Source organism: Lepisosteus platostomus, chromosome 14 (genome assembly GCF_059453375.1).
Source record: "Lepisosteus platostomus isolate fLepPlt1 chromosome 14, fLepPlt1.hap1, whole genome shotgun sequence".
NCBI lineage: Eukaryota > Metazoa > Chordata > Actinopteri > Semionotiformes > Lepisosteidae > Lepisosteus > Lepisosteus platostomus.
Window position 1 is genome coordinate 8,167,753 of NC_142624.1, and position 15,130 is coordinate 8,182,882.

Below are 15,130 nucleotides of genomic sequence, written 5' to 3' on the forward strand. Positions count from 1 at the left end.
TCATCAAACCATCATCTGAGCTGTCAAGTGTACAGGCTGTAAAACAAACGCACACAATTCACCTTTTTTGCAAAACTAAGTAACCCTTTTTAAAAATAAAGTAACGAAATAGACGTTTTGTGAGCCTTATTCAGCTGTTCCTGTCTCTGGCCCTAATGGACCACTGCATCAGAGGCTAGTCGATGTCAATTCTAATTATTTTTAATTAAAAAAATATTTTTCAGCAACTAGAATGGTGAATGGGATTTGGGGTTGGTATTAACCCTGTATAAAATTCAGTTACAGAACTCCTTTCATTCAGGCTGGTGGCCTGTAATGTAACCAAATGGACTGCTTCACAAGGAAAAGAAAAACATTCAGAATGTCTGATACAGCACCTGTCCTATCATCAGAAACTCATGACATACTGTATTAAGAACTTTTCAGTCAGAAAAAAAGAGTACCCAGGTTGAACCTAAGGTGCTATATGTTGAAGGTGCTGAAATAATACATTTGAACTGGATCAATCACACATCAATTAGCACTGGAAGGAAAACCAGCAGACATGGTAGTCAGCTACCAGGACTAGGAACTATTGGTGGCCTAAATAGTTGCTGCTTTTCATTCTAGCCGAGCTCTTTACATTACTGAGTCCTCAATTATATCGAGCTCTTTGATGGGAAGATATTTTTGTTCAAAAGCTGAAGATCTTCAGTTACTTAGAGTATGGAACACAATTAAAATGCAACTCCCAAAATATTCAGGAACTGAAAATAATTCAATTTAATCATTAGTTCACCAAGAGGATCAAGAGGGCCAGCAGGGGCCATTGGGGCCAGCAGGGGGCGCTCACCCTGTGGTCTGTGTGGGTCCTAATGCCCCAGTATAGTGACGGGGACACTATACTGTAAACAGGCGCCGTCCTTCGGATGAGACGTAAAACTGAGGTCCTGACTCTCTGTGGTCATAAAAAATCCCAGGGCGTTTCTCGAAAAGAGTAAGGGTGTAACCCCGGCGTACTGGCCAAATTTCCCATTGGCCCTTACCAATCATGGCCTCCTAATAATCCCCATCTATGAATTGGCTTCATCACTCTGCTCTCCTCCCCACTGATATCTGATGTGTGGTGAGCGTTCTGGCGCACTATGGCTGCCGTCACATCATCCAGGTGGATGCTGCACATTGGTGGTGGTGGAGGAGAGTCCCCATTACCTGTAAAGCGCTTTGAGTGGAGTGTCCAGAAAAGGGCTATATAAGTGTAAGCAATTATTATTGTAACGCACTAGCCTGGTGGTGAGGAGGAAGCGCCCCTAGGCGCTCATAGTACCGCTGGGCATGCTGGAAGTGGTAGCCGGGTCAGCACGATGAGGGTCAGCACGATGACCAGCGGCTGACCCTACCTGTGTAAATAATGTCCTAGTAGTTCTAGTGCCCTGTGTAGTCTTATAAAAGTATAGCATGTTGTTAAGTAATTACCACACTAAAGATGTGTACGTGTTCCATCAGTCTCCTCATGTGCGTGTATATCCTGTGTTTGGTTTTGTGTGGTTGTTAATGAATAAAGCTAGCGCTTGGTTTGTTAATTGCATCTCCACTGGTCCTTTGTTCTGAAAAGAACCTGTAAACGCTACATTGGTGTCAGAAGCGGGCAGGATGAACAAATTGTGTCAGACACTGCCCGATTCTGTTAAGCGCCGGCTGACGCTGAAAGAAACAGAACCCATCGGCAGCGCACATAGGGAGCCTGAGCAACTCCTGGGTGTGACAGGTGGCCACAGCCCTTACCAGGGCTACCCAGTAGTGGTCCCGCCGGTAGAATTGGGGCGACTGGCCGCTACTCCTGGTCAGCGGCTGCCCCAGAGAGAGGATACCCTCCCTGCCGGAGCCGATCAGCGATTCCCACACCCATCGGCGCGGGTGCGACTAGGTCGCTACGATGGGGAAGCGCCTTGGGAAACCTACGAGGCGCAGTTCCAGCTCGCGGCCCGGACGAATGGCTGGAGTCGGGCGGAGATGGCCGGCCACCTGGCGGCAGCGCTGGAAGGACCGGCCTGTCAGGTGCTCCTGGACGTCCCGGAGGAGGACAGAGGCGAATACACGGCGCTGGCAGCAGCTCTCCAGCTGCGCTTCGGTGTGGAGGAGGCGCCGGACTTGATGCGGGAGAGGCTGGCCCTGCGGCGGCGCCGACCAGGAGAGCGACTGGGCCCGGTTGCCGCGGATGTCATGTTCCTCGCCCGCCGAGGATACCCAACTTTCCCCCGGGAGGCGCAGGGGGAGATGGCTCTCCAGGCCTTTCTCAAGGCCCTCTCACCCGAGGAGCTGCGGTGCCATGTGCAGCTGGCCGCGCCAACATCGCTGGAGCAGGCCTTGGCCCTTGTTACACGGGCTGAGGCCGTGTTCGGGGTGGCTGGAAGCGCCAGCAGACGCAGTGCACCCTGCCGGCTGACCGAGGCGGCGATGGAGAAATCCAGCGAGGGGGAAGAGGAGCCAGCCCATGCAGCGACCCCTGCGGAACAGCCCCGCACGCTGATTTGCAACCACTGCGGGAAGAGAGGACACCGAGCCCGGTTCTGCCGGGCACCCGAACCTCGCACTCCTCGATCGGCGTCGGGAAACGGGAACGGGTTGGCTCAACGCGGGGAAGGCCGCCCTTGAACAGCTCAACCCCCGCTCCAGAGAGCACTGTAAAGACCGGCGCCCCTCACGCCACCGTGGGCAAGTCGGCTGTAGCAGGGGCCTGTACCTCCACTGCCAAATCGAGGACCAACCCTGCCTGGCCCTACTCGACACCGGTTCATCGGTAACCCTACTCCGGCTGGGCGTCCTCCCCGATACCGAGGGCACCAACCCCCCAGGATGGGAGGCCTCCAGCCTGTGGCTAAGGACCGTGACGGGACAGCTCGCTGCAGTCCGGGGTAAACAGGTGCTTGCCTTCCGTCTAGGTGCAGCGACGGTTCGCACCCCTGCTACCTCGCACCCATCCAGGAGGACTGCATTCTGGGGCTGGACCTACTGCAGCGAGTGGGGGCCAGTTTGGACTTGGACCGGCAGGAGTTGGTGTGGCAGGGGGAGCGACTTCAACTGGTGGAGGGCAGGCACGGCGAAGGCCGAGGGACGTGGGCTTGCCGGAGCCGGGGGAAAAAGAGGCAGTGGCGGGGGCGGCGGCGGCAGCAGTCGCCGGGGCAGACCAGGCCTGCGAGCCTGGGAGCGAGCGTGCCGGATCCTGCCCCCGAGTCAGCTGGGGGGCCAGACAAGGCGGCGGCGGCGGGGGCCGAGTGTTGCGTGGAAGCGAGGCGCGCCGTTGAGGATCTCTACCAGCGGAGCTGCGAGGGCCTCGATCAGGACCAGCGGCAGCGGCTCCAGGAGCTACTTGCCCAGAACGAGGATCTCTTTGCGGCGAGAGATGAGGACTGCACCCACACTGCCCTGGTCCAACACGAAATCAACACTGGCGACGCTCAGCCCATCCGCATCCGCGGACTGCCACCACTGCGCCCGGCGGGAGCAGCGTGAGGAGGCTGTCCGCACCATGGCGGAGGCGAGCACCGCGGCCACGGCCCGGGAGGGCCGCTGGGGGTGGGCCTGTCAGACCTGGCGCAGCGTCAGGCAGCTGATCCTGACGTGGGGCCGGTGCTCCGCTGGAGGGCAGCAGGAGTGCGGCCTACGCGAGAGGAGCTCGCCCCGCACCCAAAGTCCGTCAAGGCCCTCTGCGCCCTGTGGGAGGCCTTGGAGGTAAAGGAACGTGTGCGGTGTGTGTGGCGCAGAAGGGTCCCCCCGAGCGCTTTTGGGCCCCCCTCCAACAACACCAGGTGGGGGCTCCTATGGAGCGGGTGGGGGTGGACGTTTTAGGCTCGTTTCCGTGCACCGAGGCCGGGAACCGCTACGTCTTGGTGGCCATGGACTATTTTATGAAGTGGCCGGAGGCCTACGCCCTCCCAGACCAGAGTGCCCCCACGGTGGCCGATGCACTGCTGGAGGGGATGTTTGCCAGGCTGGGGGTGCCGGAGGAGTTACACAGTGACCAGGGGCGTAACTTCGAGTCCCAGGTCTTCGCCAGAGTGTGCAGCGCCTGGGGATCACTAAGACGCGGACCACACCGCTGCATCCCCAGAGCGACGGGTTGGTGGAGTGGTTTAATCGGACGCTCGCCACCCAGCTGGCCACCCTGGTGTCCCGGCACCAACGGGACTGGGACCGCCACCTCCCCCTTGCACTCTGGGCGTATAGGACCGCGGTCCAGGAATCCACTGGGTGCACCCCGGCCTCGCTCATGCTGGGCCGGGAAATGCGAACCCCGGTGGACCTGGTCTTCGGCCCGTCGCCCGGAGACAGGTCGGCACCGCCGGCTGGACCGGACTACGAGTGGGACCTGCAGCAGCGGATGCGGCGGGTGCACAGCTTTGCACGGACCCACCTGACTCAGGTGGGGGTCAGGCAGAAGCGGCACTACGACCTGCGTTGCAGGGGGCCTGCCTTCCAGCCCCTGGACTCGGTTTGGTGTACAACCCGCACCCTAAGCTGGCGCCGTCGTGGGAGGGGCCCGCTGAGGTACTCGGGGTGGTGGGCGAGGTCTGCTACTGTGTCTGGTTGCGAACATGGGGGAGAGTGGTGGTCCTGCACCGAGACCGCCTGGCCCCCTACCGGGCCTGGGAGGAGGAGCCGTGTGGGGAGGCTCCAGAGGAGCAGCCGGGGCCGGAGCCGGCCGATAGTGGGGCGTCCGTGGGTCGCCAGCCGTCACCGCGGCGCAGCGGCCGCTCACGCAGGGTTAAACAGCAGTTAGCCAAGTACGAGTACAGCCTGAGGGGGGTGTTCGATGTCGGCAAGACGCCAGACGCTTCAGGTGGGGGCAGTGTAACGCCCTCGCCTGGTGGTGAGGAGGAAGCGCCCCTAGGCGCTCATAGTACCGCTGGGCATGCTGGGAGTGGTAGCCGGGGAGAGCCTGAGGGTCAGGACGATGACCAGCGGCTGACCCTACCTGTGTAAATAATGTCCTAGTAGTTCTAGTGCCCTGTGTAGTCTTATAAAAGTATAGCGTGTTGTTAAGTAATTACCACCCTAAAGATGTGTACGTGTTCCGTCAGTCTCCTCATGTGAGTGTCTATCCTGTGTTTGGTTTTGTGTGGTTGTTAATGAATAAAGCTAGCGCTTGGTTTGTTAATCGCGTCTCCACTGGTCCTTTGTTCTGAAAAGAACCTGTAAACGCTACATTATTATTATTATTATTATTATTATTATTATTATTATTATTATTAAGAGCTCAGCTGGTTCAGCATGTCTGATCTAGATTGGTTCCATACTCTGAAGCAGTGCTACTCAAGGTACAGGCAATCCAGTGTGTCCCATTACCCAGCTCCTTAATTAATTAATTTATTTTAATTGGAAGAACTGGTGAAAAGCTGTTCTTTGAACGAAAAGGTCAGAAAAATCAAAAACAATTGATTAGTTGATTAGTTCAAAATAGTAGTAGTGCATGTCTAAATCCCTAATATATTTACATAAACTATTATATCAATCACATATCAAGATTCAGCTAAGCAATTGAGAGCTGGAGCATTATTTTATTGATAAATTACAAAATTATCAACTCAGGCTTCAGTGGAATGTTTTGTCTGATTTATTTAAAATGCTCAATTTTAAATGCAAAATTTCTTTTGAGTTGTGAATTTTATCATCCAAAGTGCACATGCAGAATTTTCTCAGTTAAATGTTAACCTACTTTTGATTGTTGGGAAATAAATTATTTAAGTTAGAATAGTACTGTACAGTATGTACTGTTTGTCCACCTGTGGTGTTCACTATACTGGTTACTGTATTGGGCTGACATCAAACACCTACTACAGCAGAGTAGCATGAGAAAGACTCATTCATGATATAGAACCCAAATGGGGTTGGTTTCAGGGTAATGTGCAAAGTATTGGTTTAATAGAGGATAGCATAGCACTAGGGTAATGCATTCAAATTGCCACTTCCATGATGTGTGCTGAACCAATAGTGGGTAGATACTGCAAAATGCATGGCCCACACCTGTATTGTCCTTTAAGTGAATTGCTGCTGACCTAACTTTGATGGAATTGAAAATAAAAGTCATTTATTTTAAACTAGTAATGTCCCAATCTGAGCAGGTTATAAAAAAAACCCCAACATTTTATGCTTACCATATTGCCTTATACTATTGTTATAAATGTTTAAGGCAGTGAGTGAATCAGCTTGGAAAGTCTTTATTACATGTTAGAGTACTGTATGAATAAATGTAAAGGTTACTGTATTTGTATATCTGTTTGTAGAGACATTTATTGTGTTGGCGTAAAAATAAGTTTATATCTCTAAATTTAGAGGTGTAGCGGACACTGTTTTTCAAAAATTAAATCAATAACAATTCCACAACGTGTTTTTGACAACGCATTTAACAAACAAAAACTACCCAACTCAAATCTCGCAAACCATCGCAAGGTAATTTTTTCCCCTGACAACGAAGTGTTCTGTATTTTATTATACATAGTGCGGAACAGAAGGCTACGTGGGCTTAAGACAATGAAATCATAGATAGCATAAAAAAATACGCTTATCATTTAATCACCTGACAGTAGCAAAGTTTTTCCTCTATTCAAGATGGCTGAAATGCCATGCATTGATGTTTGCGCTGACCGGGCAGAGATTATTTACATGTAGGCGGAGGAAGACGCATCTGTGTCGTAGTCAACGCCAAATTAAACAAAATTAAACTACATCAATTACTGGATTCCCGACATGGACGACTTAAGCGATGTATGACAAAGGCCTTTTTGTTGTCGAAAATAAACTACAGTGTATGGAAAACTACCTACGCTCCAAGTGTCATGTAGGAATAACTGCTTCTTTATTGCAATCTCCCTTTTCCAAAGAACACCTTGTCTGAATTATTATCCTTCTAGCCCCACTACCGACCCGCTGTGTTCAAACGTCAAAGTTGCCTTTGGCTTTCGTTACAGAGAAAAAAAAATAACGAAGTAAGTAACTCGTCTGTGTTTGAATAGCTGTTTTTAATTTTCTTTTTCGCGCTGATGTGAGGGAGGTCTGTGTGCACGAACTAGACGGGAGTTGTAATAAAAGGGAATACAGCAGCCATTTCATCACTGCCCAGTAGCGCTAGTGCATTGCGACTGATAAGACTACGGGCCTGGTCGTTACTTTGGTTTATTGACAGGGCCATTTCATAAACCTTTAAGTGTGTTACGCCATAAAGCAGTGTTTCTGTTAAAAGTGTACAAGCACAGCTGTTTTGTGCTTCAGCAGAAAAGGACTGCTCCGGCCATGATGGCTGCCATATTCCCTTCGTGGGGTCACATACTGTATTCCTGCATTCCGGCGCACTGAAAACGAGCTTCCGAAATATATTTAGGCGAACAACAGGGTTTTGCAGCGAAATGCCTTTGTACTCGGCGGGGAATCCGAGTATAATGCGGTCATCCTTCACAGCACTTTAAAGAGTCGTTATTAAAGTGTGAAAGGATGAAGCCGTAATTGCTGTCACATCGTCTTTTCTCCATGCAAAATAGTCCCGAACATGACATGTACCACAGATTTGGTAGTTGAGCAAAGGCATTCATAAAATAGTTTTCTTGGTAACCAGAATATTACCAATATATTGATAACCTGATATTGCAAACGTGTGTGTGTGGGGGGGGCAACTATTGTCAAGTACCACATCAAAGTTAAAACTTACTCCTCAGTTTTAGTGAGCCTAAAACGCGCAACTATATAGAACAGCATGGAAAATAGCTATTAAAACTAAATTAGACGTGCAAATATATAATTGTAGTATTATTTAAATATATTATATAATTAATATCTTTACCATTACTGTACGGTGAATACATAACAATAATACCGTATGCCTTTATGAGCCCATTTAATACAAAAAAGCTGTGCAACAAAGCAGCATATGTAGCAAAGCTGTTATGGTCTATAGTATGATGCAGTTTTGCGGTTGTGGTAACCAGATTCCTAAAACTTACTAAATGTTTTTTTTTTTATTCATGTTGAAGACTTTAGCTGAACCATATTAAACAGCCTTGGAACCTTTAGCGCTCTGTCGTCTCAGCTTTTCACTGAAAACACGCCACACAAAAATACTTACCAAAACGAAACATATAACGGGGGAAAAAAAACTTTGCACGTTAAAATAAAGGATAGAAAACTAGAATTCAATTAAAGATAATAAACGAGCAAAAAAAGAAAGAAAAGAGATTACCAAAGATGTGGAAAGAATTTAAATTGGGATTTAAATTTTAATTTTTTTTATTTTAAAACCACATGCTGTTCAGATGGCCTTAAATTCACCATTTACATCTGATTATTATCTGCCTGTAGAACGGATTCATAATTCCAAATTTACCTTGCTACTTACCTGCAATCCTTACCACTAAACACTTGCAGAATTATTAATAGCCTATACAGTATGTTTGCAAATGTTGGTCCTGTTTTAACAAGGGCCTTAAACTCGCCTATTCAAATTAATAAAATAGTTGGCTTAGTAACCAGAACACTTTTGTGTTTCACATACGTGAAAATGTTTTAAGTAGCAATAAATTAAAACGTCTTCCTCAGTTTTAGTAAGACTAAAGCACTCAACTGTGTTTCAGAGAGAATGCACACTAAAAACTCAATAGTATAGAAAATAACATGCTATTAAAAATAATTTAGAAGTGCACTTTAAGAAGTGCAAATAGTCTCTTGAGCTTTAATTTGAAACTGTTTATTTTAATTGTCATTTTTTGATTGCACTAGTTATTTTATGTTCCTCAACTCATTAATTCAATCTTCAGTAGTATTAACAATAATTATTTATGAATTAAATACAAATTACATAACAGTTTGTTTCATATTCTAAATTAAGTACCTTTTTGGGTTCCAGTGTCCTTGTTAATGTAAAATAGTTTCCTAGAGGTTCAATAGCAGATGAAGAGAAAATGCATATGAATAAGCATGCATTTAAATTGATTTGAAACTTTCAGGTAATTCATTTGTTGTTGTATGGAAAGTGTTGCTTAGATTCTCCCCAAAAGCTGTTTAGCACATAGTCCAAGAAAGACTTCAGTTAATCTAATTATACAAGTTCAGAACTAAAACACTTAGCCTGTCTAGACAATTGGTAGTGAGGAAGTGAAAAATAATTCTGAAAAGCTTTTAATATCATTTACTGTATTTAGCAACTTTCCTTTCATGTTGAAATCACTGCAAAGCATATTTTATGAGGCAAAGAACAACTGAGATTAAACCCCTGTAAAATCAAACACAGATGATGTAAAATAAAAAAGTACAGACTCATTTAAAAAATCTGATGTTTTTTTTTTATCAAAGAATTCCTTAAATCAGGTGCTCTCCTGCAGGAGACCTAATCCACCATAGTATAGTGCTTAGCATCAGGGACATTCAGGAATCCAGGATTCAAACTGTATTCAAAGTATTAAAACTGTGCGTCTATCCAGGTATCTACCTATGGGAATTTCATCATCATAAAATGTGTGTATTATTAAAATCTTAAAGATTTGAAACTTTATTTCACTGTAATACAGAAATGATCTAGCTATTCCAGGAACAAAATCATACAAGCTTTCTCACTTCTTGCAGAATTGTGTAATAGTTAAAATTTAAATAACTAAAAACCGAGCTTAAATAATCTGTAACGCTGTGCTGAAAAGTAGGCATATAAGACATCAGTTTATATTTCAACTAAGGTGATACGACAATACATCAACTAAAGGGGAGGAGTGGTGGCTCTGTAGCTAAGGACCTGCGCCTGTGGCTGGAAGTTTACTGGTTTGAATCCTGCAGCCAGCAGAGGAATCCTACTCCGTTGGGCCCCTGAGCAAGGCCCTTAACCCCAACTGCTCCAGAGGTGCCGTAGAAATGGCTGACCCTGCCCTCTGACCCCAAACTTCTCTTTCTGTCTCTGTGTCTCGTGGAGAGCAAGCTGGGGTATGTGAAAGGACAAATTCCTAATACAAGACAATTGTAATGGCCCAAAAAAAGTGATCTAATCTCAAAGGAATTGTCATTAACTGATTTGGGACTAAAGAGGCAGAACAACTTGGTTGTTTCATTGCTAAAATCTAATAAGAAACTGGAAGCTATGGTTGATAAAATGTGATGAGAATGTGTTCTTGAAGAAGAGGCAGATCCTTTCCAGTAATGACACAACGGCTAACTCCATAAACCATACAGCAATAATTGTGGATTTAAAAGGCCAGAATCCATTTCACGCATCTTTTATGTAAACCCTAACCCAAAATGTATTAATGGGTTAAGACCTATGCTAGCAACGAGCAAAGTGCTCATCATGAATCATTTGCTGTGGTTGGCAGCTTTACAGTCCCTTTGTTTTATGTCTTGCAGAATTGGAAGGAGAGTTGATGTTTGGATCCGTTAAGAATGCAAGTCATTTTTAACGGTTTAAACCTCGACCCTTACCCTGAAACCCCGACTGAGTCCGGAGGCGGAATTAAATCGTTGTGAAAACCATGAAAGCGTTACGTTAAACAAAACGCACGCACGCGAGCAAAGAAAACGGAAACGATGACAACGATGAACAACAGCAGCTACTCCCTGCCCACCATGGTTCCCAACAGCTCAGTGCTGGACACCATGTCCATTGGCAGCACCACCCCGGTTTCCGGCGGAGAAGAGGGTCAGGCCGTGCTCGTGAGCCGGCCTTACAAGTGCTCTGAGTGTGGGCGCTCCTTCGCCCAGCTGACGGAGCTGGAGCTCCACGAGATGTCCCACGCCGCCGAGCGGCCGTACACCTGCGATCTGTGCGGCAAGACGTTCGCCCAGACCTCCGCGCTCACCAAGCACCAGCGGGTGCACACCGGGGAGAAGCCATACAAGTGCCCGGCGTGCGACAAGTGCTTCGCCCTCTCCTCGGGCCTGGTGCTGCACAAGCGCATCCACACGGGCGAGCGGCCGCACAGCTGCCCGCTGTGCGCCAAGACCTTCATCTCCTCCTCCCACCTGGCCCTGCACCTGCGCTCGCACACCGGCGAGCGCAAGTACAAGTGCAGCATCTGCGGGAAGCTCTTCCTGCAGTCTTCCCACCTCGTGCGCCACAAGGCCATCCACACGGGGGAGAAGCCCTTCAAATGCCCCGAATGTGGGAAGAACTTTGGCCGGGCTTCCCACCTGAAGACGCACCGCCGCCTGCACACGGGCGAGAAGCCCTTCAAGTGCTCCGAGTGCGACAAGGCCTTCACCCAGAAGGCCGGGCTGATCATGCACCAGAGGCTCCACACGGGCGAGCGACCGTTCAAGTGCGACAGATGCGGCAAGGCCTTCCGTTCCTCGGCCCACCTGATGTCCCATCAAGCCCTGGAGTCCGGGGAACGCAACTTCCGGTGCGCCCAGTGTGACAAGGCCTTCAAGTCGGCCTCCTCCCTCAAGCAGCACGAGAAGACGCACGAGAGCCGGGAGCCGTACCGATGTGGCGTGTGCCACCGCTCCTTCGCCCGCTCCTCCTACCTGCAGCTGCACATGCGCACCCACAGCGGCGAGCGGCCCTACCACTGCATGGTCTGCAACAAGACCTACGCCAAGATGGCCACCTTCGAGCGCCACTGCCGGCAGCACCAGCAGGAGAACGGGGACGAGGCGGTGGGCGATGACGAGGACGAGGACGTGGAGGTTAAGCGCAAGCCGCAGCCCTCCCCTGCCCCGCCGTCTGAGGTCAACACCAGGGCCAAAACGAGGGCCAAAGCAAAAGGCAAGAAGGGAAAGTAATAAACACATCTGGCCACTTGGTTACTTCCGTCTTCTTATACAAACACACAGCTTATAGCTAAATTAACAGGAACAGACTGTTTAAAACCCAGGACGTGTAGCGTAGTGAATCACGATTTCTTACATTACCGGTGCCTATTTTCAACAAGTCAAGAAACAAAAATGGTTCTTCTACAAGGCGAAATTTTGAAAGTTGTTCTGTGATCTGGTATCTGGGGAGTACCAGAGCATCATGAGGGTTCTGACTGTATTCGGATTTCCATTTGGCACTGTATTGTACTAAAAACCGTATGTATATCGGGATAAATATAGCTGCAATTCCTGAGGGGGTCTAAAGACCTCATAAGCATTTAAAATGTCGTAAGAATTGTGCTTTTGCTAAGAAGCGAGCATCTTGGTCTGGGTGGTAGAGTATTCTATCCTCATGTTATCTATTTTAGTGCAATAACATTCATCCTTTTATTTGAAAATGTTTTTTTTTAGTCACACAAAAGACTAGTGTTTTCAGGTGACCACTTTCAGTGGTCGTGGGTCAGTAAAGGTCCAGACACCATTCAAGTTTAAAAGGAGATTTAGAACACAACAAGGGACTGGCAGTGCTTTGTTGCTGAAACATCTTCACGAGTTCAATTTATAAATCCATTTCCAGCCTTCACAAATAACAAAACCAGCACTTAGCAAAGCCTTTCATTTCAAATTGTCAAACAGCAGCATAAGAGTCAGCAATTAAATGACCCGATGTGGACTAACTCATCAATCAGGTGCTCAGGATGAATGAAAGATGAGAGTCTTCTGTTCTCATCATGCTTTGATTTCTGGACCTGAAATGATGTAAAAATGTCAGCTCTTAGATCTAATTGTGGGCTCAATATTTGGTGCTGCATTCTTGTCTAGTGAAAACTAGGTAGCTGCATATGAAGACTTCTAGTAAGTCAATAATTAATTTTAGACACTGAGGAAGGAACTGTCAATTATAGACTATATCAAATGAGACAGGATTATTATATTATTTTGGATATTCCTTTATTTTGAGACCGTACCACTCTTCAGTACCTAATTATGCATAAGCTACATGAATACGGTAACACATCTTAAAAGTCAGATATCTAGTATACATGCGCAGATGCCTGACAGTGAACACTAATTATAAGTGATGTACAAGGAAGCAGCAATCTTCAGACAGCAAGCTGCTGTCTTCAATCTTTCAAGACTGAACTACCACACTTTCAATATATGTTTATAGGAAGAGATAAAGGTTTATTCCATGCTGAAAGGAAAAGAAAAGAGACAAAATATTTCGGCTGTAGAGCCTTGTTTGCAGCCTGCGCATGCTGATGCAACTACCTACTTCCATATACATTTATTGCATCTTGGAGTTTCCACAGCTCTTATGTCTGTTTTGAACATGTAGATGCAGATCATTCCATCATCAGAAAGCCAGTATTCCTGGTAAGGGTTGTGGCAGAGAATGCAGACTGGACTACACTCTGGAAGAGACACTAGTCCATTACCAGACAGGCACACAAGCAAGAAGCGACACTCTGGAGACAATGTTTAAACTAGCCAGCATGTCTTTGAACTGGAGCACCTGGGGAAAACCAAGACGGACATGGGAAGTAGATGCAAGGACCACACCAGGCGCTCCAGGCTGGGCTCGAACCTAGTACCCTAGAGCTGTGAGGGGGTGGTACTACCTACCACACCACCTGTAGGCTTAAATTTAAGCCATTATTGTTTTTTATGTACGAAGAAGACTGAAGCTAATGTTCTCAACAACCTTTTCATGTGGAGTCAAAACACTCAATGAAATCAGTGGTTTTAAGGATCAGTGACTTCTCATCTCTCACTGATGCAATAAAGAAGTTTCACCTGTGCCAGTTTTTTCCCCCCTTTCTTTTATGAGAAGTAGTCATTTAAGAATATATTTCTTTCTAAATGGGGGGTCAGTGTTTTTCCTTTTAAATCCCTGTAAACTTTTTTTTTTTTGCTAGATGGAGGAGTAATATGTTTAATTACCAAATTCAGCTTAAATAATGTGCTTATATGATTACAGTGTTAAAATAGGAAAAGGGACAAGCTGTGTTTATATATTTACTGATTAGTTTTGGAAACCCATATACAGGAGCTCTGCTTATATGAAGGTTTAAACCTAAAGGTATCATTATTTATTAAGACACAATGGTTTTGCCAAGTATAACAACAATACCCAGACAAATCCATTCCCTAACGTCTCAAACGGTTTGCATGAATCGAGCTACAAGAAATGCCTGTTTATTTCCTTTTTCGTTGATTTCTGTTTTTTTAAGAATTATTGAGTAAGGCATCAATAAAAGTAAAGTTAACTTCAAGTCGCATATCAGGTGAGGTGACTGTTAATTAAATTTGACGATGCTGATGATTGGCAGACAATGCAAAACCTTTGGTCGCTTTGTATCTGCATGATCTCCAGAGTTACTGCTGTGGGGAGGCAGATATCTATTATCTATGTAAGATATCCATTAATAAGTCTTATACGATATAAAAAGTCTTAGAAGATTAGGTCTTCTATATCAAAAGTAGGGACCAGGTATGTTTACAACTGAAAACTGTCACACTGTCAGCCAGGATCTTGTTTCGAACTAGTCAAATCACACCACGCAGTCCTTTAGGAGAGAAGGGGCATGGAAATTATTACACTGTGCCAGAGATAGATCCATCACAGTCAACTAATCAGAATCACCAACTAAACGTTTCCTTCGTTGGCGTTTCTGTAGTCTACTTTAATGCCCACTGTAGTACAGGTTTCTCTGTGCAGTTCATCCCTTTCCTGATGTGCCCCGATATGTTTCCTTCTGTTTAAAGTGTTAATAGCCAGCACCAGTAATAAGCTCGTTCCTTACTGAGTCGGTTGACAGCATGTCCTTATTTACCTGCACATTGTGTCATACACAGAGTGTGGGGAGTAGCCCTCCTGGTTTTCATAGATTTGCATCACTGGTACTTGAATGGGTATGTGATGTGTTAAGCAAGAGTTGCACACACGAACTATAGTTCTGGGGTGTCTTGCCTAGGTACTCTTAGGAGTTGCAGAAGACTATCATATATTGTTACTCCTTCTTTTATTGAACTGGTTTACAGTATGTTCGGTAACAAGGACAGTGTCACGGATGCAGCATTGTCAATAGGAATTAGAATCTAACAATGACGATGTGCAATTGAACAATATGAAAGAATATATACTGTAGATTATTTGTACAGTTTGCTTTTTTGAACATGCACTTAGTAAACTGGCTGCAGACGAATGTCAACCAAGTATAGAGAAGTGTTATATAAAACATAAATACCTGCTTTGCACTTACAGTACCTGTTTTGTATGGATTGCTGCATACTTAACAATTAAAGAAGACTGTCTTTTAACAAA

General features: G+C 46.4%; 2 protein-coding genes across 12 annotated transcripts in view; both read left to right on the plus strand.

The window, feature by feature from the left end:
• Positions 1 to 15,130, plus strand: part of LOC148648843 (uncharacterized) — a 43,214-nt gene extending 28,084 nt beyond the window's left edge. For 10 of the 11 annotated variants that reach the window (XM_088606860.1, XM_088606862.1, XM_088606856.1 and 7 more), the window contains one exon: positions 10,354 to 15,130. In XM_088606860.1, the coding sequence (XP_088462986.1) occupies positions 10,534 to 11,730 (1,197 nt within the window). In that variant the 5' untranslated portion in view covers positions 10,354 to 10,533 and the 3' untranslated portion in view covers positions 11,731 to 15,130. Of the gene's footprint in view, positions 1 to 6,287; positions 6,966 to 10,353 lie in introns of those variants that run through there. The other variant, XM_088606859.1, reaches the window with a different exon arrangement.
• LOC148648845 (uncharacterized) lies at positions 26 to 5,137 on the plus strand. Its single transcript, XM_088606863.1, has one exon. It carries the CDS (start codon positions 1,633 to 1,635, stop codon positions 2,632 to 2,634), a length of 1,002 nt encoding a protein of 333 aa, XP_088462989.1. The 5' UTR covers positions 26 to 1,632; the 3' UTR covers positions 2,635 to 5,137.

Excerpts from the sequence above, each read along its gene's own strand:
- LOC148648845 (XM_088606863.1), top strand. The coding sequence starts at position 1,633 with ATGAACAAATTGTGTCAGACACTGCCCGATTCTGTTAAGCGCCGGCTG.